Source organism: Xiphophorus maculatus, chromosome 21, assembly GCF_002775205.1.
Source record: "Xiphophorus maculatus strain JP 163 A chromosome 21, X_maculatus-5.0-male, whole genome shotgun sequence".
In the NCBI taxonomy this organism is placed as follows: domain Eukaryota; kingdom Metazoa; phylum Chordata; class Actinopteri; order Cyprinodontiformes; family Poeciliidae; genus Xiphophorus; species Xiphophorus maculatus.
The window spans coordinates 11,426,711-11,454,117 of NC_036463.1; the positions used below are offsets into that span (position 1 = coordinate 11,426,711).

The following is a 27,407-nucleotide window of genomic DNA, read 5'->3' on the forward strand; positions in this document are numbered from 1 at the left end:
AGCCAGCTGACAATCAGAGATCACCGGGCAGAATATTTGCATAGTTGGCATAAAATTATGTGCCAGAAATCGAACCTATTAAGAGTTGTACTGAAAAATAAAGAAATGATTGCCAAAGTGTTTCACATGCAAATCTGACAGTGAGAATATATTACCAAGAAAGTCTTCAGTTTGGAAGGAAGGTCTCAGCATTCAAAACATGTCAAAAATGTCTAGTAGAATAGATGTATAAATTACTGGATTTCTTCCCTTCCCTTGTTTCTTGAAGATTTTTCATCTCTTCTCCAAAACAATTTGTTTTTGTTGGAGACGTTTGGATTTTTTTTTTTTTTTTACTGTATTGGTTTTCAGCTTCCTCTCAAAATCCAAACACATGCATACCTATGTGTTGCTAATAATTTATTTAACATTGAAGCCTAAAAAATTTGTCTAGGCTTTTTAGTTATTCAATTCATTTAAACTAATATGAGGGTGTGAATGAGTGTGGGTTGGTTTGTCTCTCAGATGTATCTGTGTTGCATTTGTACACCATGCAAAGGTTTTAAAGAATTAAAGACTGATATATTTCACTTAATGTTCTGAATTTATATGGTACGAGCTTCACTTACTGTAATAATTTACCACATTTTTAAAAACTTTTTGACAATATTTTAATTTCTTGAGTTGTATTAGCCAGTCACAGATTAGCTATGTGCGCCATCTTCTGGCGACCCAAAACATTGCAAAGAATGTAGGAAAGAAGATGAATATGTTTTGACTTTAATCAAGAAAAGGAGATAAGAACTGTACTGTGACAAGAAAGTCTTTGGTTTTCATTTTCATCCTATGTGATAAATGACATGTTTTCCTTAATTTTTTTTAGCAGATGTAGATTTTTTTCAAAGCAGGGAGAAAATGTTTGCAAATAAAAGATGAAGCCTGGTCCTCTGGTATTGGAGATCTTACCCAGAAAGAAAGAGGATTTTTCCTCCTCTGCCTTCAGTGCTGTATGTAGCAGGTACGAAAACTGATTTTAACGTAAAGATTTAATTTATTGTTTCCACACATTATTTACACATTGACAACTTATGAAGAGTATTCATACACAAACTGTTCACAGAGCAGCTTAATGTGTGAATTTTTCTCATAATAAAAATCCGTCCCTGCAACATATTTGCTACAAACACGCCGTAAAAATTGGAAACAGAAAAGACTTTCAGTAGCATTTGACATTATACACCCACTCGGACCTTTGCTTCCTTGCACAGTCGGTTTTTTCCCTCAGTAAAGTCAGCTGTTCTGTAAGGGACTGAGCTATGTGGATGGACCGTAAAAATAACATTGGTGTTAAACTATTTATTTTCTTTTCATTCCTGGCAAATAGAGCTTCCTACACCATATGGATAATTCATGTAAAGTAAACAAGTATTTTCTTAATTTGCTCAAGTAAGCATTAAAGAAGCAACGCTCCCCTCCTCCCCTTTCCTTTCAAAGAAATGGTACAGTCCACCAACATTAGCTCAGCTCTCTGCTTGAATTCCTATCTGGATCACACACAGTAAGTGGTTTTCTCGACAAGTTTAGTTTGATTTCTGTTTTAAAGTCTGCCATGGACATAAAATGTGGGGGGATATCCCATGAGACAAAGGATGCCGATGAAAATGTTCAGCAGATCTGTGATAAAGTAAGCACATTCCTCTACTGCCACACCTATTTGGACATGAACCCTTCCTACTCTCTGGGGTGGTTAATTTTTATGTTGTCTCCTTATTTTTCCTCAGGTGAGGCCTGATGTGGAAGAGAAAGCAGGGAAGACCTATGATGTTTTTACAGCCAAGAACTACAAGACTCAGCTTGTAGCTGGGACAAACTACTTCATTAAGGCAATTTTATCTGTAGAAGTTCAACTTTAGTTTAAGGCATCTTGTCCTTGATAGTGAAGTACTTTAACCATTGAGTCCTTTCAACATCCAATTGAACACATAAACTTTCGAAATTAACAGCTGGCAAGTTATTGCATTTTAATTTATTAATTTACTATGGCTTAATGCTTTGTGCTCTGCAGAAATAGTCAACATCCCTTGAACTATTTTACATTTTGTCACATTACAACCACAAGTTTCAGCGACATTTCCAATGCTTTTAGAAACATAACAGACAGGAGTCAAAGTAAAAATTATATACTACTTTCTCTCTAATACTCCTACATATTGAGACTGCTTTTATTCCTGTGTTCTTTGGACAATAGCTAAAGCTGAACTTGAATGTCCCGTTCTAGCACATGAATATACTTTCTGCCAAGCTCTTTTGCACAAATATAAAGAATGGTTGTCTGATTCCACGTTTGATCTGTACTTAGCTTCTCCCATCTCCCCAATAAGTCTAACCAATTTTTATGTCCCTCCCAAAGAATACCATACTCACAGCATCATGCTGCCATCACCATTTTTCACACTTCCTCAAATGGATTGTTCAAAATGATGTGCACTGTTAGTTTTTATGCAAGCCAGAGAGCTTAGCTTTGGTCTTCCCTGATCAGAGTAGCTGTAGTTTACTAAGATTGAATGATCTATGTCTAATTAATTAGCTGACTAAATTATAGTTGTATCAGAATATATACATTATGCACTTTTTGGATTTATATTTGTACAGAATTTTTGAAAATCTGTTTCACTTTCATCTAATATGGAATCCCCAAAATGCATTCAAGTTGTAATGTGACAAAATGTAAAAAGCTCCAACTGTCAGTGATTACTTTTAGAAGCTACTGTAAGACACCAATTTTGCCACAAATATAAAGAATGGTCGTCAGGTAACCACATTTAGCATTAATTACATTGTTTTTCCCCAACTGAAGGACATCACCTTGATGTCACTGCATGCAGACTCTCCTTTACCATTTTTAATACATGAAAGGATTCTGTTTAACTTAGTTTATGGTGTCCCTTTCAGGTCCACATTGGTGGAGATGATTACATTCACCTCCGTGTTTGGAAAAAACTCCCATGTTATGGAGGAGATCTTAAGCTATCAGACATACAGGTCTCCAAGAGCCACCATGACTCCATTGATTACTTTTAAAAGGTTCACAGTCCAGGCACGGGATCCGGCGGCCAGCAGTGAAGACATCAAATCATCAATATCCAGCAACGATGAGGCAAAGAGAAGCTCATGTATTAGTAAAATACAGCCATCAGCTTTTGTAAACTGTTTACTCCTCTTTATCTGTGACAGCTTACTTAGAGAGAATCTTGAAATTAACTCCTGCAAATCACATGTTTTATGATGTGGTTATTCTGCCACGCTCCCTGCTTTATGACTTAAAAATATGAGCCTGTAAGCAGTTTGGCAATCCCTGATCTTTACCATTATTTACATCTCGGTTGCATCTTGTGACTGATGTTCCTTATTGTTTTGCACGCAATACTCCCTGCAGACAAATGATGACTCATATGTCTGCAGCTGTTCTTAAGTATATTGCATATGAAGAACATACCTCAATGGAGTGCAGCTTCATCGGGGTTATTATTTTTTTGGATGTGAAATTCAACAACTCCTGTAATGTAAAAGTAAAGGTTTTTTTTTTTTTGGTTCAGTTGTAAGAATGTATAATTGTGGTTGATATGAATGGAATGGAGGAATTTTGTCTTAGGCTGTTTAAAGAACTTGGAAAATTCTGAAAGTTAATGCTATTGTGTCATTTAATGCTGCAACTCTATAACAACTCCCTAATGCTCAACACTCTATTGTTTTGTCTCTTTAGATGTCAGGTAACTGAATAAAACTGGTTCTTTAAATGCAAATAGTTTTCTTGGAATATAATTCAAACTATTGACAGACGACTTGGATCCAAAGTCGCTCCTTATCTTCTTACACTTCATTTAATGTGTGATAGTTTCTTGATTTTAAGGTGTTACTACATTGTATTTATTTGTTCATATGTTATTCCAGCCGGGATTAAAACATATTGCTAGTTAATAAACGACACAATAAACTTCAATTCAGTATCTGTAACTGAAAAAAGGGGGAACGGAGGGTGGAAAGAGGCAAAGAGGAAGGAGAACTGAGTGAGGTGTTTGGTTTCTGGGTTTCACCATGACTCATGTTTGTCCCAAAGCTCTCTCCTCATTCCGCTATTACCAGGAGAACTGGGCCTCAAAATTAAGCCAGCTGTGTCAGTGAAGGATCCACTCCTCTGTCTGAACCACGCGAGTCAGATGAGGGAAGCATGTGAAATGTAGAATGCCTGTGCCTTTAAAAAGAAAAGCGTAGAAAGCTTAAATCAATACTATATCAATGCTGCTTAGCCTCCATTTAGAAACCAATGCAATTGTTTGTTCATTCTACCATTGTCATCGGAGTCTAAATTAAAATAAAAACACACCTCTCTCCACTTTGTGATGGTACACTCCAAGGAGCCGCTGCATCATGTGATTTACTGACTCAACTTAAAAGCCTCACAGACAGACTGGTTGGATATTTCTTGGTTTTCTGTCGTTTATCGCATTTGTACTGACTAGTCAACATGCTGTGTGGAGGTACAACAGCAGCGGCGCAGGACGCCACGGCCGAAATTCAGGAGATATGTAATACAGTAAGGGAAAACCTGCTTCTTGACTAAAAAATACTGCAAATTAAAAGCAGACCTGCTCAAGTCAGCCCTGTCTGACTTTTTCCTTGTTGCTGTCTCGTTGTTTTTCAGATGAAGACTAAAGTGGAGCAGAAAGCAGGAAAGACCTATGAGACCTTCACCGCCAAGAGCTACAAGAGTCAGGTTGTAGCGGGGACCAACTTCTTCATAAAGGTAGATCAGGCAGATCACACATGACTGCGCGATGTTATGTGAAGATGCAACCCTGAAAGCTTTTACATACAATAAATGCCTTATTTTCTCTCTGATGATCTATGTGGTTGGCTGCTGGAAACAGTCAACAGTACTTGTAGTTACTGTCTTATTAGCAGTTGACAGCAGAAAGGATCCCAGATTTTTTTTTTTTTTTAATTGTGTGAATCTGCCATGACTCATCCTTTCCTTACGATTCGCCTAGCATGACCGAAACCAGAGGCGTAGATACACAGCTACTACTATTGAGACGGAGTCGCTCCTGTGCAAAAGGTGCAGGACACCTTTTGGTTTGCCGGATATAACCCGGAAACAGATTCAGACCAGCACCAAGAGAAATGGAACAACTGCTTTGTTAGCATTTGTAGTTGCATTTTACAATAGTCTTTATCTTTTTCATGTTTCGTCCTCCGTTGCCCGGGATTCAAGTCTAAATTTAATCACTTTTAACGCTTCTTTCTTTGGTACATACCATAGACAAACACAATGTAACAGGCTGTGTGCATCTAACATGCACTAATTGCAAATTGCTAAGCTATGAGCGAGTGGAACTACAAAACAAACAAGTGCATCGTGGGTAATGTAGTATTAAGTGAGGGCATGGATTTAACACACAAACTAGTGCATAATCTCAAAGTAGAAGAACCATGCATGTTTTTTATTTATTATTATTATTATTTTCACCTTTTAAGACGAAAAAAAATCTGAGGTGGCAACTCTTAATGCTTTAGATAGAGCACAATCTCTCTATTGTTTTTGTTGTTCGTGTCATCTGTTGTGACAATATGAAAAAGTTCAAGTAGTATTACATATTATTATACATAATTAAGGGTTTGCCCAAGTGAGTGCAGTGTAAACTGTTAGCTTGAATTGTTTTCAGGTCCATGTCGGAGGTGACGAGCATATTCACATCCGTGTTTTCAAGAAACTCCCATGCCACGGACAGGATTGTGAGCTGACCAATATTCAGCTCTCCAAGAGCCACCAGGACCCCATTGAGTACTTCTGAACAACAGGCTTTCCAAACAACCCTCCAGTGCCTACACACTGCGTCCTCCTTCTAATCTTCCCCAACCACGCCATCTTTCTACTCTCATACTGTAGTAACTGACCATGTGTTCAGTGTGGATCATGAATGAAATCTGTTACGGAAATCGTTTTGTACCATATGTTTGAATAAACGAGTGAAAATTGAATTTTGACTTGTTTTTCTCCGCCCTTGCTGTTGTAGTTGCCTAAGATCTCAAAATATGAATATGGTAGATATATGGGAAAGTAGCTGAAACATCTTTTCCTCTTCATCCTACAAGAGTAAATTCACAAAATGTACCGTCTCCTGAGCACAGGCATCCTAACAACTGTTTACTTTCGAGACAAAAGTCTTAAATGTTTTTAAAATGAAGAAAAAGCGGAATGCTTGAGACACAGCTTTCCTTTCCTGGCTTTTATCATCCTGTTGCACAACCTGCAGAGATGTGGACTTTATCCCTTCTTGTAGGAAATGAGCCACATTGCAGTGGCAGGCACAAAATAATCTTCCTTATTGTCAGTCTGTTGAAAATGTTAGAACTGTTGAAAATGTTGATGTGGCTTCAGGCACTTTATGGATTTGTCATAAAATTCTCACATAATTTCATTTCCATTACTCAAAGTTTGTGTTTTTTTTTATGATTTGAATTTGGTCTGTGCCATAAACAAAATCTTTTGGCAGGTTTGCATGGGAATCAATTTTATAATCAGCATTTTGAACTCAATGTCTTTGTAAGACATAATATTAGTTTCATGTCTTGACAAGCATATGTATTGAACCATGGATCTCACCACACCCCAAAGAAAAATGATACTGTCACATGCTGAACATTCCCGGTCACTGTGTTGGTGGGAACAAGTTTTTCTCCACATTTTAAAGAACCTGTTGGCTCCACCTGAGATTGTTTGAGCTTTTGGTGAAAGATCGTTGGTTGTCCTCTGGCCTATTTTTCAGACAAGTTGAGCTTTGTTTGAACAGCTTTTTCTTTTCTTAAGCAAAATCAGAATTTACTCAGGCTATCTTTGTTTAATATTTAAATGAAGTTGATTATCTAAAACAGTCACTTTGACAAAAAAAAAAGAAGCAAAAACAACAAATCTGAGGGGTACATACCTTTTAACATAACAAATTTCAGCTAAAAAATAATGAGCCAAGTTGCAGACTCAGATGTTGCCATAGAGATGGTCATAAACAAAAGTACACCATTCTCTTATTAGAAACTGTGCAAGCATATACTAAAAGTATTTGTAAAGAAAAAAAGTTTGTTCTGTAACCTGAACCCAAAAGAGAGCAGCTCAAATTTACTGAAAACGCTGAAGTGAAGCAGAAATCTGAGTAAAAGTTAGGTTGCTAAAATAAAGGCTAAAAACATTAATTGCGAAAGAAACCTCCTAATTTTAAAATTCAGCAGACACTGAAAAGGCAAAGCTAAGTGTCAGCATGGAAATTCTTGCAAAGGCAAAGATGATTAACCTGCTGGTCAGAGCAGACTTAAAGGTTTTATTGTCCTCGTTTGAAAAACGTGGGCAGCTCCCTGTTGTGCCTGAAACCACCACAATAAGGTGACTGTTGGAAAAAAACCCAGTTGTTAGGTGATTATAAAAACTTATGTTTCATGCTACGGGGACCTGTATTTGGATGCATTTTTCAAGAGGATAAGTGATGTCAAAATTCTGTTTGTCGTCATTCAAGATGAGGAACTAATTGACTTATTTTCTCAATGTTGAAAAGTGCTGATCCAAAGTTTTTGTTGTTTTTTTTAACCGAAAACAGTCTATTTTTTACATTTTCCCTTCATCACTCTAGCCAGCAGAAGAGAAATAATGTCCAGATTCAGTGGTTGTGCTCCTGTCTGTTTTTGTTCTTTCCCTGGTTCACCACACCTGAATGAATTGATGGTTCATTCATCAGCATGGTTCCGTCCTCTGTGCTCTTTAGTTCCTTGTATCAATGATGGTTGGAGGGCTTCCCATTTTCATTATTCTTCATTTATTTTGCCTGCAGCTGCACCCATTTTGTTGTTTTACCATAATACACTATATATATACAGTATATATATATATAGTACAGACCAAAAGTTTGGACACACCTTTTAATTCAACGAGTTTCCTTTATTTTCATGACTGTTGACATTGTAGATTCACACTGAAGGCATCAAAACTATGAATAACACATGTGGAAATATGCACTAAACAAAAAAGTGTAAAACAACTAAAAATACCCCTTATATTCTAGTTTCTTCAAAGTAGCAACCTTTTGCTGTGATTACTGCTTTGCACACACTCTGCATTTTCTTGATGAGCTTCAAGAGGTCGTCACCTGAAATGGTTTTCACTTCATAGGTGTGCCCTGTCAGGTTAATAAGTGGGATTTCTTGCCTTATAAATAGTCATGAAAATAAAGAAAACCCGTTGAATTAGAAAGGTGTGTCCAAACCTTTGGTCTGTAGCAAAGCTAGTCTTTAGCAGAAAAATAACATCTGCTGACTTGAGCATGTATTTCCAAGCTTTGGCCCACAGCATTTTTGTATAAATACATGTTTTATTTTATTTTATTTTCTCCTCTAATATGTGTAAACATACAAACAGTCACACACATGAAAAGAGTTATCAAACAAGTTGTTTATTTTTTTAATACAAAAGATTGCTTATTATTTTATTCTTAAAGTGCCACCATAGCTCGTCAAGTGCTCACATCCCTACCATTTTACTAGGAAAAATAACTTTATATGCAGGCACTCTTAAGGCCACCACAATCATTTCTTAAATGTAAAAATAATAAAAACAAATCAATGACATTAATTTGTATAATGTCTTTGAGATCTCCAATAACTTGTGGTAGAAAATTCAACAATAATATTGTTCATATATATGAAAATTTGTTCCTGTCTGTGTTACACTTCTTCAGCAGACCTGATGCAATGGCTTTCACAGCTTTCAAGGTCTCAGTGCAGGTGGGTTTGATCAGTGATTCTGGCAGGAGGAAACCAAAATGACCCGTGTCCCTTAGCTCAAATGCAAAAGCATAGGGAATCCCATTCTTGTAGGCCCAGTCAATAGAGCTGCCAGAGCTAACATCTGAAAATAAGTTTAAAAAAAATGGTTGGAATTATTAATAAAATCAGACATTTCTGAGATTTCTTTTGGAAAACTCCAAGTTAATTATGAAAAACAGAAAACTCACATAGTGTTGTGGCGGCAGGTCCGTATCTGTACCTTACTCCATATGCAGAATATAGTGCCGTCACCGCATTCTGAGCTGCTGACTCCTGGAAAAAAAACAACCTTTTATGAAGTATGGGTAAGTCTGTCCTTCATTTAGGTACAGTCTTTGAACTTGTGTGCTTTTTTGGAATTATATGTGATTGATGTAACGAAATGCAGGCCATTCCTGAAAAAAAGTCTAATAGAGGCTGCAAAAGAGTTGAGACTGAAGCGGAGACTCTAAACATTATGAATCTAAGTATATTCATGTGCTAAAATGGAACAAAGCCCAGTACTAAATATAATTGAGAATTTGTAGCAAGATTGAATAATTGTTTTTTTAAACTTAGCTTGTGCTACTTTGCAAAGAATGGACCAAAAAAAAAAAATCAGTTTCTAGATGGGCAAAGCAAATGGAGACAAAACCCAAAAGATTTTCTGCTGAAAGAACAGTCATGTCATTTGGCAGAATATTGACTCAGGATGGCAGAATGAAAACTGATCCTGCATAAGATCCAAATCAAATGAAGTGATGCTTGAGCACCTTGAATTATGGTGGACTCCTTACCACACAGTTAAAGTTGGGAATTGCGGCATATTTGTAGGAGTACGGATAAAGGAGCATCTGCGCATAGGCGTGGATGGATATATATGCCTTCATGTGTCTCTTGTGCTTCCGTAGAAACTTGGCAACTGCTTTAACTTCAGGTTCAGATTCAGGGAAAGGGCCACAGTAGGTGTCATCACATGGATGGGAGGAAGCGCCCTCATCTTCAAAAAGAAGACAAAATTATTTTACTTTGGCTCATTTAACATAGATTAAACATAACCTAAAAGCAAAACAACAGCAACCGAAAATAACAAATAACCTCCTTTCCACCCAACAGATACAAAATGTTCACATAAACCATGTAAAATTACAATAGCAACATGTATGTTACCTTAGTTATTTGCAGGCTGTGCATGCTGTCATGAGTGTTGGATACAACTTATTTTACTTAGACTTCAGAAAGTAACTCACCGCACCATTTCACCTTCCAGTTTCTGTTGGCATCCACACCCCTGCAGTGGAACTTGTGATTTTTGGAACGTGTCTTCCTCCAGAACCGATCCTGCCAAAATTAATTAAGACAATTTTAGAGCTTAGCTATATTTATAACCAGCAAAGGAGCACAGACAGTTATTAAGTGTTTCTGCAATCATTAAAAGTAAATTCTTATGGATATTTTTTTCTATGTTTATGTAATATGTTTGTTTCTTATTGAAATCTAAGAAATTCAGATTTTTAATTTATAAAAGGTATAATAGAATTCGGTCAGTTTTTTCAGGAATATTTTGTATGTATTTAAACATATGAGTTTATTTCTTTTGGTAATATTTTGATCATTTTTCCAGGTATGAAAAGACCCAAACTGCAAAAGTAAGGGGAAAAGACCAGCACTCCAAAAGCACAAGAACAGTAACATCAGGGCATTTTACATAAAAAAATAAAAATATACCTATTCAACTAAAAAACAAACAAAAGAAAGTAGATTATCAAAATTAATTGAAAAAACAAAGTTCTTATAAGAAAATCATATTGCACTTTTTCTTATCTTATTGCAACTCCCTATCCTGAAAAAAAAAACACAGGGTGATAGCTAAGTGAATCAACTCCCCTTTAACATGAAGTTTAGGATGAATAAGAGGACATGTCAGAGACACTAGCTTCAGTTCTCCTTTAAAAACTGAGAGAGCCAATTGTGAAACATATTGTACCGTGTTCCAGCTGAAGCGATACCCATCCACATTGAAGACGGGCATGATGAAGAAATCAAGATGGTTGAGTAGTCGTGTCATCACAGAATCATACTTGTATGTGCTCAGTGCCTGAAATTATGCAAACAAATAAAAAATAACTCTACTGATCAGTGAGTTAAATAACAAACCAAGTTTTTCTTATGTCTTTTTTTTCGTTTCCCTTTGCATTGTGTAACCATATGCATCTTCAAATCTGAAAATATTTGTCCCATTTATACCCTGATTAAAAGTGAGGACTGGAGTTAGGTGATCAAAGCACTGGGGTAATAGTCTTTAGATCCTTGTTTCTTCTAAATAACATTTCAAAGAAATCCAACATCATGTTAAACAGAGGGCTTAATGATTTGATAAATTATTTTTTGTTTTATGGTTTTATTAAAGAACCACATTTTTTCATGCATTATTTTTTCATGCATTATATTGCCATTTTGTTGTAAATATTGCTTTAACAACAGAAAAACACATATTTTTGTCTTTGTCATTTCTGATAGAGACCCAATGTGGAGAGGCACGTGTGGTTGAACGCAGTCAGAAACATTGGCCGGTTTCTAGCCAATGTTGACGTGGTAAGGGTTTAAAAAAGACGTCACACTGTCCTCCAGTGGTGTACCGACGTTACTACATCTTTTCATAACTTGCATTTGATGTCATGACTTTAAGAACATGTCATGTCCTAAAAGTCGTGTTTTAGAAGTCACACGACTTTTCTTTTTGTTTCCATTTTCTATTTATTTTTCTGTTGCTAATTTTCTTATGCAATTAACTTTCCCATCACTATCCTATAATCCCTTTCCTTAGGTCACTGTGTTCTAGTTTAGAGTTTCTTATGTCATGGTCTGTTGATTTAGTTTCTAACTCTGCTTGGTGCATTTCAGTTAATTTTGCATTTTCACATTTTGCATCCCTACTCCAGAAGAAATCATGTCCTACCAACTGCATGTGTGTCTTCTTCACACTCATTAAAAATTGCTACATTAATACCACAAATTTCAAAGTACTTTAATATATTATATAACAGACCAACACAAAGTAATGCATACAAAAATCAATCACATTCTACATGATAGAGAAAGAGAGGTTCCTATGTTTTTATTTATTCGTGTCCTTTAATTTACTCTCTTATTCATGTTTATTTTAATTATGTTTTAATGTTTGTACTCTTGTCAAGCACTTTTTAATTTTTATCTGTGAAAGATGTTTAACAAATATATTTTACTCACTTACTATATGCAGTAGGGCCTGTCAGCTACTCTGATTCAGTTAGCAAATAATAAATGTTTAATGCTTTATACAATTTAATTAATCAATTGGTTCAAGCAATACAAAAATAAGAAATAATTTAAACAAATTTCAGTAGGGTAAGGAAAAATAAAACACAAACTGAACTCTTTCCACCCTCTTTCCATATTTTTGGCTTGTAACTTAAGCCATGTCTGAAAGTCCTTTTCATATCAAGCTGAACAAACAGGACTATAAATTTATATAAACTCTACAGTGTATCTTTTTTCTTCTGGCTCTAACTGTGTTTCTAATCCCATTCATCTGGGGTACAAATGGTATATAAAAAAGTGGGGGAAATAAACATTCTTTCAGTGTCTGGTTCTGCTCTGGCTTTCATTTCAGAGAGAATAACTGAGACTTAAAGCCCATTTCCACTTTAGGGATTTTCTAAGGCAATCCAAAGCATAATTAACCACCCTCTATTTCCACTGCATTTACCAGAGTAAAAGCACACAACACAGGTAGAGATTTAGATAAAGAACTCCTGGGATGCAGTACTTTTGATATTACTCCAAATCTTTGGGGCGAAGCTTTAAGGAAGGACGATGCTCCCTTAAAGTTCTGTTTGTATTTTTCTTTTTAATTAAACTCTGATAAATAAAAATAATAAATTCATAACTTGTCTCTCCAAAATTAGATTTTTGTAATGCTCTTTTATCAGGTTTACCACCTTCTCTGTTAACTGTTGTTTTTTTAAATGTCAGACCCATTCCATCAACTCATTTGCATGCAGTTGGTGGTAACTTTACATAAGTGAAGATTAATCAATTGTTTTGTTTTTTTGTACAAATCACAGCTTTTTTTCATAAGCTGTTACTGGTGCATGTTTTTTTGCCTTTCACAATTAACTACTTTGGAAAGCACAATGAGCGACCTGCTTGTTGCCATTATACATAGCTTGCTTACAGACATCAAACATAACAATGAGACTGAGGGTTCATGGTAATTGAGTTTTGAGAAAACATGTTTATGGTGGCAAAGGAACATAAAACTTTCATGTAAAAGTGGGGAATACAACTTGTGTAAATGTTTGGATGAATATCACAGCTGTAAAATACATCTTAACATCAGGAAAGCCATGCAAGACAAATGAACAGCTATTGTCTTAGTAAAGAACCTTTAACCCAGATTGCTTGATAATATGTGTAAGGAAGGAAGGCTTAAACATCGCTTTAGTGATCAAATCTGCAGACAACTCAATAGAAGTACCTCTTTGACAAACCACTGGCAGAAAGCAGGTCCAATCCACTCTCTGGCGTGAACGCCGCAGTCAATCCACACGGATTTCTTTTGCAAACAGCTTCTTTTTCCTAGCTGACAGGACAAAAATCCTAGTCAGGACACAGTAGTGTTTCAATGCACATTTCCTCTGTCATTTCTATTTAATTTTTGTTTTCTCCTACCTGAAGAACAAAAAGCGGTCTTCCCTCATATGACTTCCCCAGAGACAACATAGTAACCAGCTCAGGGCGACTTCTGTTCATTTCAAACATCCAGTTCTGAATCTGCAATCATGATTTGTTAATTGCATAAAAATGCAGAGTAGTTTTAAGTTGTTCCTTTAATGTGTCTCTGCAGGTACACTGTGGTGGGTTTTTAAATGTAATTATCACTAAGAATGTGTGGATAAACATCTCAGGATTTATAAGGTGTCTTAAGATTTTTTTCCCCCAGTAGGATGGGTGACATACCTGCATAAATAATGATAATGGTTGAAGCTATAAACTGTGGTAGAGTGTTTGTGAGACAATAAAACAGGAGACATAGAGCTGCATGAAAAGGGGAGGAATTTGAAGCAGCAGAATGCCTTAATAAAGATGCTTGTTCTGTGAACGGTGCTTTAGCACAGAACTGTGACAGTGACAGGTGGGACGACACCTACCTCCTCCAGCGAGTGGTAAACCTCGTAGTCGTACTGAGACTCTGACCTCCGCTTACGGGAGGAGCGATATCCTGTCTGCTTTTCAATTTCTTTCTGCAGATCAGCGATGAGCATCCTGAGGGAGGTGGAAATAGGGAGAGAAACATTTTTCCCACCATTTTTGAGTTACTTGAACAAGCGTTTTAATGATTTTCTGATTTTGATTTTGTTTATTACTTGACATATCTATAAAAATGATATTTTAAAATTATTTCTCTTAGTCTCCTTCTTCCATAATGTTTTCTTTTCACTCTCCCTTCATCTCCAGTAGAGTTCTGCTTCTTTTACGCATGTCTCTGCTTTATCACAGGACCGACTGGATTCTGAGGCCATTCAGCCAAAGTCTGTGATGTTTTAGCTGAGGCAACTACTTTGCTCACTAGGGTTTGACGTTTGTTTAAAGTGACATTTTCAAGTCTGTGTAATTGTTATAAAGCTCTGACTAATGCAACGGTATTACATTAATATAATACCTCCTTACAATTCCCTATTTACTGGGATATGACGGTGTTGAAATGAACTGGTGGATTAGATAGGTCTTTGTGTTGGCTCCATCATAACACTAATTATACATCATAAGTCAATGTGTCTGACAGCACAATTAAAAGTTAGACTATAATTATCAACATCTGTCACATGTTTGAAGTTTTTTCTTCACCTCCCATCCCTCCCATCTGAAAACGAAACAGATAATGCGACCTTTTGTCATCACGTTCATTTGGGCTTGAAGCATTTTACTCCATAAAACATCAATCGCATCATCTAAGCCAATCAATTGCAGGAAAAAATTGGTGCGAAAGATTTCCAACACACAGAGCTGATCTCTAGCTCGGAGCTGAAATTTCTCCCCAGGGACTGAGATGACAATGAAAGGCTTTTTTTTTTAGCTGTTGATGCTTTCATAGAGCTTCGTCACTGTGGCGTTAATTTTCATGAGGGAAGGAAAACATACTGTAGATGAAGGAGTTGCTTTGTGAAGTGGCCAGGGAGAGAAGTTTGAGTCCATGTTAAACATTTTGGATGCAAGCCATGGCCAACACTACATATGAGAATAGTATTTTATGTCTGCAGGAAAACCAGGTAATTCCAATAACCTTAGAAAGACAACAAATGTGTGTCTTTCAGGCTGTATATAACTTTAATTTTGTTTTTCTCATTATAAAATAGGACAGTTTTAGGAACTCTTGCGAAGCTAAAACCATGCATGCAGCCTGCTTACCGATACTTGATCTTTTCCAGCTTTAGCCGAGCATGCAGACGTTGTGTGTCGTTTCGCTTCACATGAACATCCACTGTGGCATTGCGATGGATTAGAGAAGCACTGTTGGGTTGCCAGAAGTCCATCTGAAGCATGAAATTAGGTAATAAATCAAATAAATCAGTCAGTAATTCAGGGCATCTTTTCATACTTTCACTTTAAAGAGGAAACATATGAGATACAAGATGTTTGTGTAAAATTCTTCAAAAACAAAAACCTTCAGATTCAGACTATGTTAATCCCAATATTGAATTCACTTGCAGCTTGCCAGTCCACACATCCATCTCTACCACAAATCATTTAACCAGAGCTACTAATTAATTGAACAAAAACACAGTTTGAGTATCACAAAAGATAAACACACACAACAAAAACCTTTCAGTATTGTTTCAACATTACCATCATTGCCGGATAGCAGGACAAATAAAGGACTTAGAGTAGTGATTAGTAGTGAACTTTGGCACTATATGAAATTGCCTTAAAGGAAATAGTAGAAAATCTGCTAAAAGGATGTGGATGTGAAGGTGGTAATTTTCTTTGCTTTATACTCACCTTTTCTTCCAAAGAGTTGTCAAGTAACTCAGCTAAACTCCATCAATCATTCACAACAATATTTAGGCCATTTTTTGTCCATTTGACACAATTAGAGCTGCACCTACTCAGGTTTTAATGGTCGATACAAATTCCAGGGTTTTTAATCTGACTATAACACTTACGATATCCTGCAACAATAGTCCCTCATACTTAAATGTATTTTCTTATAAATTTTACATGAAAGAATCAAATAAAATTTTAATACATAAAAGAGCTGACATCCGCCCGTTCGCAAAATAAACACAGACATCGAGTGATAATGCAGATCAAACGACACACTGCGAAACGGAGAGAATCTGAGGAAGGAAAAAGTGTCCAGGAGAGTATCTTCAACCAAACAGGCAGGCAGTAATCTACAAATTATAGACAAGAGTCAGGTGAACTGCAGGGTGTTGCAGAGTACATGTGCGATCACCCTCAGCTGTCTCTCATTTGCTGGACATATGCTTATTAATGTGTCAACTTTTAAAAATGTACAGAATGCATAACTGATTATTTTAACAGCTGGACTGAAACTCAGCCAAAACCTTTGGTGCCCCGGAGTACAAACTACATTTATATTGTGCCGCTTTTTATGCCATTTCTCATAATAAACCTTCGAATGTTTTAGGTTCGCTCATTTAATAGCAAAAAAACCCCGCAAAAAACTAAACAACAAAAACATGTATGGTATGCCAAAAAGGCCAATTAAAAATCCTTGATTAAGTCAATAGTTTATGGCTTCATTTATGAATCCTAAAAAAAGTGTTGTTTTTGTTTTTTTAGATTTTTAATGTTCAATTTCTTTAAGGCCCTTCGGCCAGCTATGAATAATATGAATTAGTATTATTCTGTTTCATGTGGCAGCAGAATGGGCAGAGCAAATAGAGGAAAGTTACAGCTCAATAAAGACTGATGAGTTTCTCAGGAGGGCGAAGTTGTGACGCTGTCTCACTGTCTGGAATACGATTTAAAGTAAGACGACCAAACATGATCACACTGAAAAAAGCCCCAATGTGTCAGTTTTTGTAAACTCGGACAAAAATACACATCCTTAGTTCCTGTTGTCAAATAGCAGATGTGTATGAACAGTCTGAAAAGAAGGCAGCATCTAATATACTTTGTCTAAACAGGTCTTCTTTTCCTTTCAGCCTTCCCATATTTTTAACTCAAAACTCAATTGAGTTAAAAGTCGATTCTATATACAAAAATATATATAAAAACTTATACATATATTTATGGTTGTGCATAAACTGGGGGACAAAAGCTGAGGGCAGATGGTAGATGGTACAGATGGCAGAAATGTCAGCTAAAGAGGAAATTGAACAAAAATGGCTCTTGTATTAATAGTAACATATTGTTGGACAGTCTGCTTGGTGGGCGAATAGCTGTTATCTCCGTTTCCTCTTAGCAGAAAAGGTCTGAGTCTATTCCAGCTCAGACCCTTCTGTCTGCAGTTTGCATGTTATACCAGAATGTGCCTGGGTTTTTTTCTGGGTTCTTCAGTTCCTCCATACATGATGAGCATTGTTAACTAGTCCAAAAAAATATATTTATAATAGTTTTCTTTAAAGGGTTAAAAAGTCTATGACTATAGTTAGATTTTTGGTTAAAGTGATCACTGATGTTATTCACCCTAAAGTGGTGAACTGAAAGTGAACTGATGTGGAACAAAAGTACAAAAACTGTACAAACTGTTTGTCCTGCCACAGACGTTAAAAATAGTTACGCAAATTTAATAATTGTTCCATAAAATGTTTACATTTGTATGTTTATATTTACTTCAGATAAAAACAGGTGATTATATTTATGTGCAGTTTTATGTAAGTAATACTAAATTTTCCCCAAATGTGTCCTCCAATGTCAGACAAATTCTTGTATAAAACCCTTTGTAGATACAGCAATTTGTTTATATCTGACACCGTTTCGGTAAAGCCGCTTAGAATAAGCACTCAACCAAGTGATTTTTCATATTAAATATTGTGTCACTTAAGTTTCTTTCATTAATAAATAGAAACCGAATGAACCAGGACACCTGCATTCTGTGGCATTGAGGCTCACAATTTAGAAACACACTGGAGGCACTGCGGTGTGTGTAAGCTACTGAGAACACACGCACACAGCTGTCCAAACAGTAGCTGCTGGTGTTGTTCCTGCTGCACCCTCTGCCAGCTCTGTGCCTGCATCGCTTCCAAATACAATAGCTCAGTTCTGACCAGTGGCTATTAGAAGCATTCACTGAGTCCATTTTGTCCTTGTTTTGTCCCGCAGTGTTTCATCACTCACGGGGATAGAGAAAGTTTAAACGGCCATATTAAAAGTTGCTATGTAAACATTGAGATCAAAATCCTTTCCATCATATTTGTTTTCACTTAGTGATGACTGTCTTCATTGTGTTAAACAAAAGATTCTGCTAAACTGTAACACCGGGAAAATGTTACGTCAAATGCAAAGTACAAATGAAGATTATTTCCTAATTTCTTTATTATTTATTACTGAATTTAATTACTTAATCACTGATTTGTTTTAGTAATTATTGCTGTAAATTAGGGGTGCACCGACTTATCGGCCAGCCGATTTATCTGTGCCGATTTCCTTAATTTTGGGAGATCGGTGATCGGCCGATTTTTACATGTGAAGATTATCTTGTCCATCAACCTCGGCAAATGTCTAAAAATCAACCCCTGTGCTTTTCTTTTCTCCCATGAGAGAGGTCTGACTGATAAACTGGCTGACCAGGTTATGCCTGCACATTTACAGTTAACAATAGTCACCCCATTGTTGCCATTTCAGCAACTTTCTTGATATATTGAGCAACATTTCAGAGAAAAAAAAATAGTATCGGCCAAAATCGAAATTGGTAAGTTAGGCTTTTTAAATGATTGGTAATCGGTGAACAGCCAGATAACTGCAATCGGTGCACCCTTACTGTAGATACTTTCTACTGGTTTTACTTTTTTATGTTACCAACAATAAAAAGCATATCTTAAAAATAAAAAAATGACATTTGTAAATCATTATTTGAATCATCAATCAAATCCATAGTTTTTGTGTAGAATAAGTATCTCTGTCTGTTTTCAAAACAACCTTTTATGCTAAAGCATGAGCAAACTGGAACCTTCCGGGAAGACGGTCTCGGTCGCTCCCGACTCTAATGGATAATTACTTCCAAATGAGTTTGAGAGAAGAAGAGAGGCCTTTGTCTCCTCTGTCTGTTACTCCCTAATTTCAGTGTCTTTGAACCATATGTTCACAGAGTTTAAACATCTGAACAATCCACCAAGAAAATGGGAAAAAAAACAACACCCCCTCATATTGGTCTAAGCTTCTTATTGAAATGATTACTGAGGGTCCCAGACAGTGATGTCCTGCTGAGAGCTTATCAATATAGTATGATACCTCGGAATACAAAGAGAGGTTTAAAGTTTTAGGGAAATGCATTAAACAATGCCAACCTTAATCAGTTCCAGGATTTTCTTGAGGGCTTGTACCTCTGTGTCGTTAGTCAGGGTAATCCTGAAGACTTGGTCGCTGTGGAAACAACACAAGCCCTCTAAGGTTCAGGTTACAGATACAATTAAAAGAATACACCCCAAAAGGTGTTTTTACAGCATTTCCACCCACTTCAACACACATTCACAGAGTGCATGTAGTAAAAACACCTGGGCTACAGAGTCAAGTCATGAAACGAGCCTTTCTGGCAGCTGAAGGTGACACTTATTGACACTTGTAATAACAGATTTGAGATAGTGAAATGGGGGCTTTCCGCTTTCGGTATCTCAGAACAGGGCAGAACTAAAAAACATGTTTCAGACTTCATTATAAGATTATGTTACCAGTCTATAAAGGTGACGCCTGCAGCCAGCAGATACAGTAGCAGCAGCTGCATTCGTGGACTGTCCTGTTTAAAAGGTAATTGTGTTGTTATTTTATGCCAAACACCAACAACAAAAACTTTCTTTTTTAAAAAAAAATAGGGCTAAATAATAAAAAATAAGTACTTAATTTTCATCAAATACCATATGTTTTAAGATTTGTAATGTTCAAACACCTCATCCTTCACACACATATATCATACAAGCCCTCAAAGATATGAAGCACACACTGAGCCCCCCAAAAAATCAAAAATAAATCTTGCTAAAAATGCACACATTTATGCATATACTGTATATACACAAACATGTATTCACATGTACATATATACACCTATCTATATTTATAGTTACATTAAAACACATCAATATAGTGCTCAGTTAAGTTTTTCATACACCACGTGACAAATACAAGTTAAATATGTTGTAATTCCCAGTTTTAAAAAAAAGTGCATAACTTACCAGATAACAAGAACTCTAAGAGTAGAAGTTCAATGATGTTTCTTGTCACATACTATTCAGCATAATGAATCTGATATGGGTTGCTATGACAAAACAGCAGCCATAGGACTAAACATGCTTGTAAAGACTCATCATTTCTGCATTTTTCCACCATTCTTCTGACATGTTGAGCTTCTTTCAAACAGCTTTTTTTTTTAGACTGTCACACAGGAAGCTGGGCCCCATTAAACAAAAATGGGAACAGCCCATTCATGAGGTCCGAGGGACAAAAGAGCCAGGTGTTCCACAGAAGTGGCCTCTTCCTTTCACTGACTGAGGAAATAACCTATTTGTAAAGGAGCAGCACTGACACAAAACATGCAGATCAACTTTTTGGAAAAAAAAAAAAAAAAAAAAAAAAAAAAAATATATATATATATATATATATATATATATATATATATATATATATATATATATATATATATATATATATATATATATATACATATATATATATATATATATATACTGCATATAGCTATGTGACCATAAATCTAAATTTATTTTTAAAATGCCAGTGCTGCTTTTAATCACTATCTGTTTGAAGGGCCAAGACAAAATTTAGAACTAAATCCAACAGACTTGAAAATGAACGCTCATATGCACTTTGTTCAATCTGATTGAGCTTCAGCTATTTTACAAAGTAGAACCATCTCAAATTTCAGTCGAAAGATATGCAAAGGCTTGTAGCTTTTGCTCTTGTTCACTGTGTGCAAGAGCAAAAGGTTGTGTACGTAGTGTTGTCTCAAATGCATGCCACACTTCTCAGATTTTAACTTGAAAGACAAAATAGTTCCCATCTCCAGATAGCATCTGATAGGCAGGGGTACAGCCTGAACAGGGTTCTATTCAGGTCCAAAAGGCTCACACATGCACACACAAAATCCATGTAGAAAACACCACAAACCATAAAATAAAGATATTTTATATTGTAGGTGTCCGTGACATTTATAGTGAAGGTAAAATGGCTCTAGATACATTTTATGTAGTAGCAAGGGCTAATTTCTCCTATGATTATGATAGTTATTGCCACCAGGTCTGTGATGTAGAAAACAATTTACAGTTTTAGTCTTATAAAGTGTAAAAAGCACTTTTGCAAGGCACAGAAATGTTTTGCTACTTTGAGGTCTTAAATCATTAGATGCCCTTGTAGGTCACACTTTCTTCCATATTCTGTGATATGACTGTGATATTACTGTGTCTGTCTGCCTGGCAAAGTTATTTCCACTTTACAACCATCAACTTAAAAGGATTTCTCAGATAAAGCTGTCAGTCTGCTGAGTCTCTCTGCAGAAGGCTGTCTGGCATGACAGCAACTTGTCGTTCACACAATCTGGTCTTTAAACCAAATATATGTGCCTCAGTATTGTTTATGCGGCAATATAAACTTTAACTGTCTCTGTCTTCAGATCTCTCTGTTTGCAATTTTTGAGATGCTTCCTAGTAACTAATTTTATCACTTCATTTTGAAACAAAACATCCTGTTTTGCACGCTTTCACACAGACATGAATGTAAAGCCAAAATATGTGGCGTCTGGGAGAGAAAATGTGGGAGTTTTTAAGCTCTGATGCTCTGCCTCTCCCCCTGTTAAAACACATCAAAGGCTCCTCTGAAACAGATCATAAATATCTTCTGCCCCACTTTCTATATGTTTTCAGAGATTACTCCCGCCCCTGCAGCTGAACATCACTTATCTTCAGAAATTCACATCCCAGGACAACCTTGTGTTGTCTTAGTATATGTGGGATAGTTTGCCTCTCAGATAAATTCAGACCAAAAAGTGTCTTTTTTTTCTTTTGCAATTACAAGAACAAATGGTGTCAAACACAGCTCAATGTTCCTGCCTGTAGCTTTATAAATTGAGACCATGAGCACCTCCCTCCCCTACTGCTTCTTATCCTACTGCAATCAGCAGAGCCGGCCTGAGGTATAGTGGACCAAGTCGCTGATTAGGAGCCCCCAGGCTAGCAGGAGCCCCCCATGAGGAACAGGATTTTCACACAGTACAAATCTGACAACCTGGTTCATTGTTGTGGGAGTGAGCTGACTTTCTCATTTATATTTCCAAATAGAACATTTAAAACTGTTTAAAATTATAAATTTGTTCAAATGTATTTATATGAAATTTTTATTCATCTAAGATTTTACATTTAATTCATTTTTAAGCACTTATAAAGGTAGTATTATGTAAAATAAACTTTTTTAAGCTTTATATCATTATTATAATATCATTACCTCATCAAATACGTACCTCAGACGTTGCTTTGATTCTTTCATGCATGTTTGAAGAATCCTTGAATCTGGTCGCAGGCGTTTGGGGCACCTAAAATGACCTTTCCTGCAGTCTCCATACCGAGCTCCTACCTCACAGGAGCACCTCTCCCCCCACACCTCTCCAAGTCAGTTCCTCTAGAGTCTAGAGTCTAGACTATAGTGGCAGCAGCAATTAGCAAACATCTGGTTGAACAATGCATCTGCTGAGCTTATACAAACTACTTCTCAGTCAAGAGCTTGTAAGAACATTTGTAAACGGCATAATGTTGTTGGGATGACACGCTGAAGGCAGAATGCCAGAAAGAGACTATGTTATTGAAGCTGCAGAAACATCAAATTGCAAAGTCAAATTTCTTTTAAGCTATACTCAATATATACACCTTCTTTTTATAACAACTGAAGGTAACATAGTTACTATAAAATGGCACCGTATGCCTGGAAAGTACATTGTACTGGCCCTTTAAATTTCTGTGCTGGTGGGACGCATTTTATGGACTCAGTAACTGCTTCCAGATAAATCTTAATAGGTAGTCAGTAATTTGCAACATATACGGTTGGAAGAAGAACCAGGAACACTTTTCTCCTTCATCCCAACCTCACTGAATCTGCACTAAAACTTGGTGAACTGGACAGGACTGCAAGAGCAAATGAGTAAGTCATTTGTCAAAATCTACAGAGATTACAGTCAGTCAGTTGAAGGAATTTATTTTTGTCTCACTGGTAACAAAGCACATAAGAATTTGCTGTGGTGGCTGGTAGGAACTGTGACTTGCAAAAGAATTGACATAACTGTAAAGTGAAAGGGAGAAGTAATGTGGATTTCAATTATTATTTTTGTTTTACACATTAAAACCACAAAGTGTAGGGTGCATTTGTAGTAATGCACCATAATTTAAAAAACTGCAAATGTAGCTGCAAGTCCCTACCAGACCTAGATGTTGTATTTCTTACCATCCTTCTTTGTATAACAGCTCAAGCTCAGTCAGACTATCAGGAGCATTTCTGAACATAGATTAGACACAAATGATCAGATTTCATTTTGACTAGTGAATTATGTTTTCATCTAAACCATTCCATGTTGTACTTCTAACTGTATGACATTAGTTGCTGTCCTGTTGGAATGTGAACCTTTGCTCCGTTCTAGAGTCTTTTACAACTGCTAACAGGTTTCCCTTTTGTTCTCCATCCATCTTCCCATCAACTCTGACCAGCTTCCAGGTTCTAGGAAAGGTCTTCCTGATGCTGCCAACATCAAGTTTCCAGTGTTGATGTTCAGAGTTGGTCTTCTACCACACGAAGAGTTTTGAATGTACACCAAAGTTGTTACCAGACCCTCTTTTTCTACATGCTTGTTGTGTCCTCTATACTGACACAACATATAGAGGACACTCTTCCATAGAGGTGTTTTGAAGAGTGCCTGACTAATAGTTTTATAAACAAGTTGTCCAACCTAAGTTATGGATACCATACTCTTTTCATGTTGGAATGATGGACTGAACAGCACTTAGCAAGAAGTTCAAGACTTGGGCTATTGTTTTATAACCTAAACCACATTGTAAACGTCTTCACAACTTTATCCTTGACCTATCTGCTGTGTTCTTTAATCTTAATAAGGCTCTAATTAAAAAATGTCTTAATTTCAATTAAGGATATAAAAGGAGGAAAGGATGAACACTCATGAATGCTGCATTTAACATTATTATTTTGAAAAAGTTTTGACAACCATGCAGGCACTAAGATCAAAATGCAATGCTGCATTTAACATTATTATTTTGAAAAAGTTTTGACAGCCATGCAGGCACTAAGATCAAAATGCAATGCTGCATTTAACATTATTATTTTGAAAAAGTTTTGACAGCCATGCAGGCACTAAGATCAAATTCTGCCTTTGGGCAATTTAACTTTGGGCTGACCCAGGACATTTGACAGGGAAAAGAAGTTAAAGTGTTAGCAGAAAATGTTAATTCTGTAAATAGTGAATACCACAAAGATTTCCTCTGTTCTCTAGTCAGCTTTAAAAATATGCTTAGATTCGGGGGTTTTTAGCTTGTTTTTGCCTTTTTGTTTATCTTTTTAAGGATAGAACACTATTAAAAACAATGAGTGGTGTGTGTTAAGCGTGTGCTCTTTAATTCACTCACCCTGCGTAGCGGTTGTTGTACTGATACGCGCCGACGGGATGTGGCACATTACTGCAAATTATCACACAGGTCAGTAAAACCGAGGCGCCAAATGCCCTTTTATGCTCCAGATCCATCCCCGGGGAACGGGTCAGAGACCGGGGACAGTTTGCAGGATGCAGGTCAGTCACAAAGAGACGCTCCCGGGTTCAGTCCTCACCGTCAGCAGGCTGGTTGCAGAAGTGTCGGGTTGCATTCTCGGGTGGTTCTGGGCACAGAATCGCTCAGATGGTTGTAACCTCCACTGAAGCTGTGGAGGGGGATCTACAACAGAGGTAGCGGTTCTTTTTAAAACAAGGAGGACCCGAGTCACGTGGTCCACAGTTGAAAAATGACTGAGGACGTGTGTGTATGTGTGTGAGCAAATTCCCATGCTGTTGTTGATTCATATGTGTGGTGAAGAAAAAAAATATATAATCACTTTGCATCGCTTTCTTTTGCACATATTTTGTGAGATGTAACTTTTACTTTAACACCAACCAGTCTTTGTTCCCCAATCTGTCAAGATTCGTAAACCCAAATAAAGAAACAGCAGCAATAGTGCGCTAGCTCCTTTTCCCTATTGAGAGCACAGGTGGTTTTTGTTTTGTTTTTTAATTTTTTAGTTTTTGCTTATTGCAAAAAAAGGAAAGAGGTTTAATATAAGATTTATATATGTTTGTGAAAAGCTTGGAAATTACATATTTTTTAAAAACTTTTTCATCAAAAATGTTTCATTGAAACTTTCATTGATTAAATAAATCTTATGTTAATCATTATAGCTGTTGTTATATATATATAGTTGCAACACTTATTGTTACTTCTGCCATTGCCTTCCTGTGTAATTCTACTTATTTAACACATATTTCAGGACCTTTTTGTCAAACCCAAAAACTAAACTAAACACCACAGCTTTTTTGTTTAGCACTGTTATTACAAGGTGTCTGTGGGAGAAAATATGATTTTGCACAAAAAGAAATTTGTCGAAGACCCATCTTTGTATGTTTTGACCTTTTGTGTCTCTTATATTTAAAGAATCAATGCGTCAAATTTGGTTTTTGTGGTTGTCTTTCACACTATGGACTGCATTTAAAGATGTAAAAATTAGCATTCTAGTATTAAACAATGGATTGAAAACCCAGCCATTTGTCTTTTTATTTAGATATGAAGTGTACATTGAGCTTCTGAATCTTTGAAGTTTCACAACCAGCCACCAGTGCTGTCAATGTGTTGGCACAGGTCCACCATAAATTCCTCCATGGAGCTGTTAATGTCGCCTCCTTTTATTCAAGGCTATCCGTGCCTCCGTTTGAGCCTCACTTATCATCCAACCCTGTGATTAAATGTCTAAGTCAACCGCAGGCTTCGCCTTTTGTGACTGCACATTTTTCACATGCTTCCCTCCAGTGTCAATAGTTTGCCACCTGGTTTTCACCATTTAGTATACAAAAGAGACGCCAAATGAACTTCTAGCTCCCTGTAGCATAATTTTGCATATAAGAGACATGTGGCGTAATAAAGGAGAGACACTTGTGATTTTTGTTGGGAAACAGAATTTTCTTCGGAGAGTTCTATGCTTTATTTTTATACTGAGTTGTGAATTAAGTTTCTGTGCACTTTTGTTCCTTGAGAGGAGCTGTTTAGCTTTGTTTCCCTGTTTCTAGGTTTCTGTTTTTGTTTATATCCAGTCACTTTCTTAAGGCAGCCTCCATCAGTTGCCTCCTGCTGCTGCTTCCAGTTGGTAAACTCAGTCTTATGTTTGCTGATTAATAATAATCCAGCAAACATTTACACCGTCTGATCTCCTAAGTACACTGTCAGATCTCTTGTTGCCAACTTCATATCTTGTAGGTTTTCTCTTTACTGCATCCTCAGCTGTTTCATCGTTAAATATCCACCTTGACAGTCTTGTCTGCCTCCTTCCCGTGTTACTGTCCTTCACAACTGGCATATTTAACATGACTTATTGAAAATTGCAACATTTGGATAGAAATTATCTTTTTACTCCTTTAAAATCTGAAACTATAGGTTAATTATAACTATTAACCGTATAATTTCTCACAAAGCCTTTATAGAATAGTTGAATTTAGATGACAATATTAAATGGTTTTTTTTGTTTATTTAATGACAAATACAGAGAGTATAATACAAAGTCGATATCATGCCTACACATTTATAGACAGAGTTCATTTGCAGCACCTGTTCCGACTATACGTTAACTTAACAGTTTTGTGTTTTCATACCCCTCCCAGTAGTGGACTTCTACCTTTGTTGTTTCTTTATTTTCAATATTTCCCCCAGCCTTTTGTTCTTCCAGTTTGTTCTATACTTTGTTTTGAAGTTGTTTTGCACTTAGTATTATCTTCTCATTCTAGTTTATTCCTTCTGTTAATTTAATTTATCTTCTTCAGTGGTGGATGTATTTTTGTTAGATTTGGTACTTATTTCTGCTGTTCTGTAGGTTCTCTTTCTTCTAGCTTCATATTTACCTTTGCCTTAGTCACCTTGTCGTTCACTCATCCTCCCCCCCCTGCTAGTCATTTATCTCATCAAGCATCACTGCTCCCTTCCCAGCTGTGGTGAGTTTCCCTACTTAGTTTCTTTGACATCACCACTCCCTATGTCATTACCCATCACTGGTTTCTTTCATTTGCTCCGTTGATCTGTTTACCCCATGACACTGTTGTGCCTTGTCTCTCTCATGTTCTG

At 36.5% G+C, this 27,407-nt stretch overlaps 3 protein-coding genes across 3 annotated transcripts; 2 read left to right on the plus strand and 1 right to left on the minus strand.

The window, feature by feature from the left end:
* The first annotated feature begins 1,472 nt into the window (after window positions 1–1,472).
* Window positions 1,473–3,782, plus strand: LOC102222512 (cystatin-B-like). Its single transcript, XM_005797863.3, has 3 exons — window positions 1,473–1,663; window positions 1,761–1,862; window positions 2,932–3,782. The coding sequence occupies exons 1-3, from the start codon at window positions 1,589–1,591 to the stop codon at window positions 3,058–3,060; spliced, it is 306 nt and encodes a 101-aa protein (XP_005797920.1). The 5' UTR covers window positions 1,473–1,588; the 3' UTR covers window positions 3,061–3,782.
* A 616-nt stretch (window positions 3,783–4,398) lies between these two features.
* Window positions 4,399–6,018, plus strand: LOC102222764 (cystatin-B-like). The gene is made up of 3 exons (XM_005797864.2): window positions 4,399–4,573; window positions 4,682–4,783; window positions 5,703–6,018. Exons 1-3 carry the CDS (start codon window positions 4,505–4,507, stop codon window positions 5,829–5,831), a joined length of 300 nt encoding a protein of 99 aa, XP_005797921.1. The 5' UTR covers window positions 4,399–4,504; the 3' UTR covers window positions 5,832–6,018.
* Window positions 6,019–8,463: 2,445 nt separating this feature from the next.
* cpa6 (carboxypeptidase A6) lies at window positions 8,464–25,321 on the minus strand. Its single transcript, XM_005797911.3, has 11 exons — window positions 24,681–25,321; window positions 19,344–19,419; window positions 15,277–15,401; window positions 14,019–14,133; window positions 13,540–13,641; window positions 13,346–13,450; window positions 10,814–10,924; window positions 10,077–10,167; window positions 9,624–9,826; window positions 9,036–9,120; window positions 8,464–8,929 (listed from the first exon to the last, which is right to left on the minus strand). The coding sequence occupies exons 1-11, from the start codon at window positions 24,794–24,796 to the stop codon at window positions 8,715–8,717; spliced, it is 1,344 nt and encodes a 447-aa protein (XP_005797968.2). The 5' UTR covers window positions 24,797–25,321; the 3' UTR covers window positions 8,464–8,714.
* Between the last annotated feature and the right edge of the window lie 2,086 nt (window positions 25,322–27,407).

Excerpts from the sequence above, each read along its gene's own strand:
- LOC102222512 (XM_005797863.3), top strand. The coding sequence starts at position 1,589 with ATGGACATAAAATGTGGGGGGATATCCCATGAGACAAAGGATGCCGAT. Across the intron at positions 1,664-1,760 it reads TTCAGCAGATCTGTGATAAA|GTGAGGCCTGATGTGGAAGA; the intron begins GTAAGCACATTC and ends ATTTTTCCTCAG. Across the intron at positions 1,863-2,931 it reads GGACAAACTACTTCATTAAG|GTCCACATTGGTGGAGATGA; the intron begins GCAATTTTATCT and ends TGTCCCTTTCAG.
- LOC102222764 (XM_005797864.2), top strand. The coding sequence starts at position 4,505 with ATGCTGTGTGGAGGTACAACAGCAGCGGCGCAGGACGCCACGGCCGAA. Across the intron at positions 4,574-4,681 it reads TTCAGGAGATATGTAATACA|ATGAAGACTAAAGTGGAGCA; the intron begins GTAAGGGAAAAC and ends GTTGTTTTTCAG. Across the intron at positions 4,784-5,702 it reads GGACCAACTTCTTCATAAAG|GTCCATGTCGGAGGTGACGA; the intron begins GTAGATCAGGCA and ends AATTGTTTTCAG.
- cpa6 (XM_005797911.3), bottom strand. The coding sequence starts at position 24,796 with ATGGATCTGGAGCATAAAAGGGCATTTGGCGCCTCGGTTTTACTGACC. Across the intron at positions 19,420-24,680 it reads TACAACAACCGCTACGCAGG|CGACCAAGTCTTCAGGATTA; the intron begins GTGAGTGAATTA and ends TTGTTTCCACAG. Across the intron at positions 13,451-13,539 it reads GACCGCTTTTTGTTCTTCAG|CTAGGAAAAAGAAGCTGTTT; the intron begins GTAGGAGAAAAC and ends TTGTCCTGTCAG.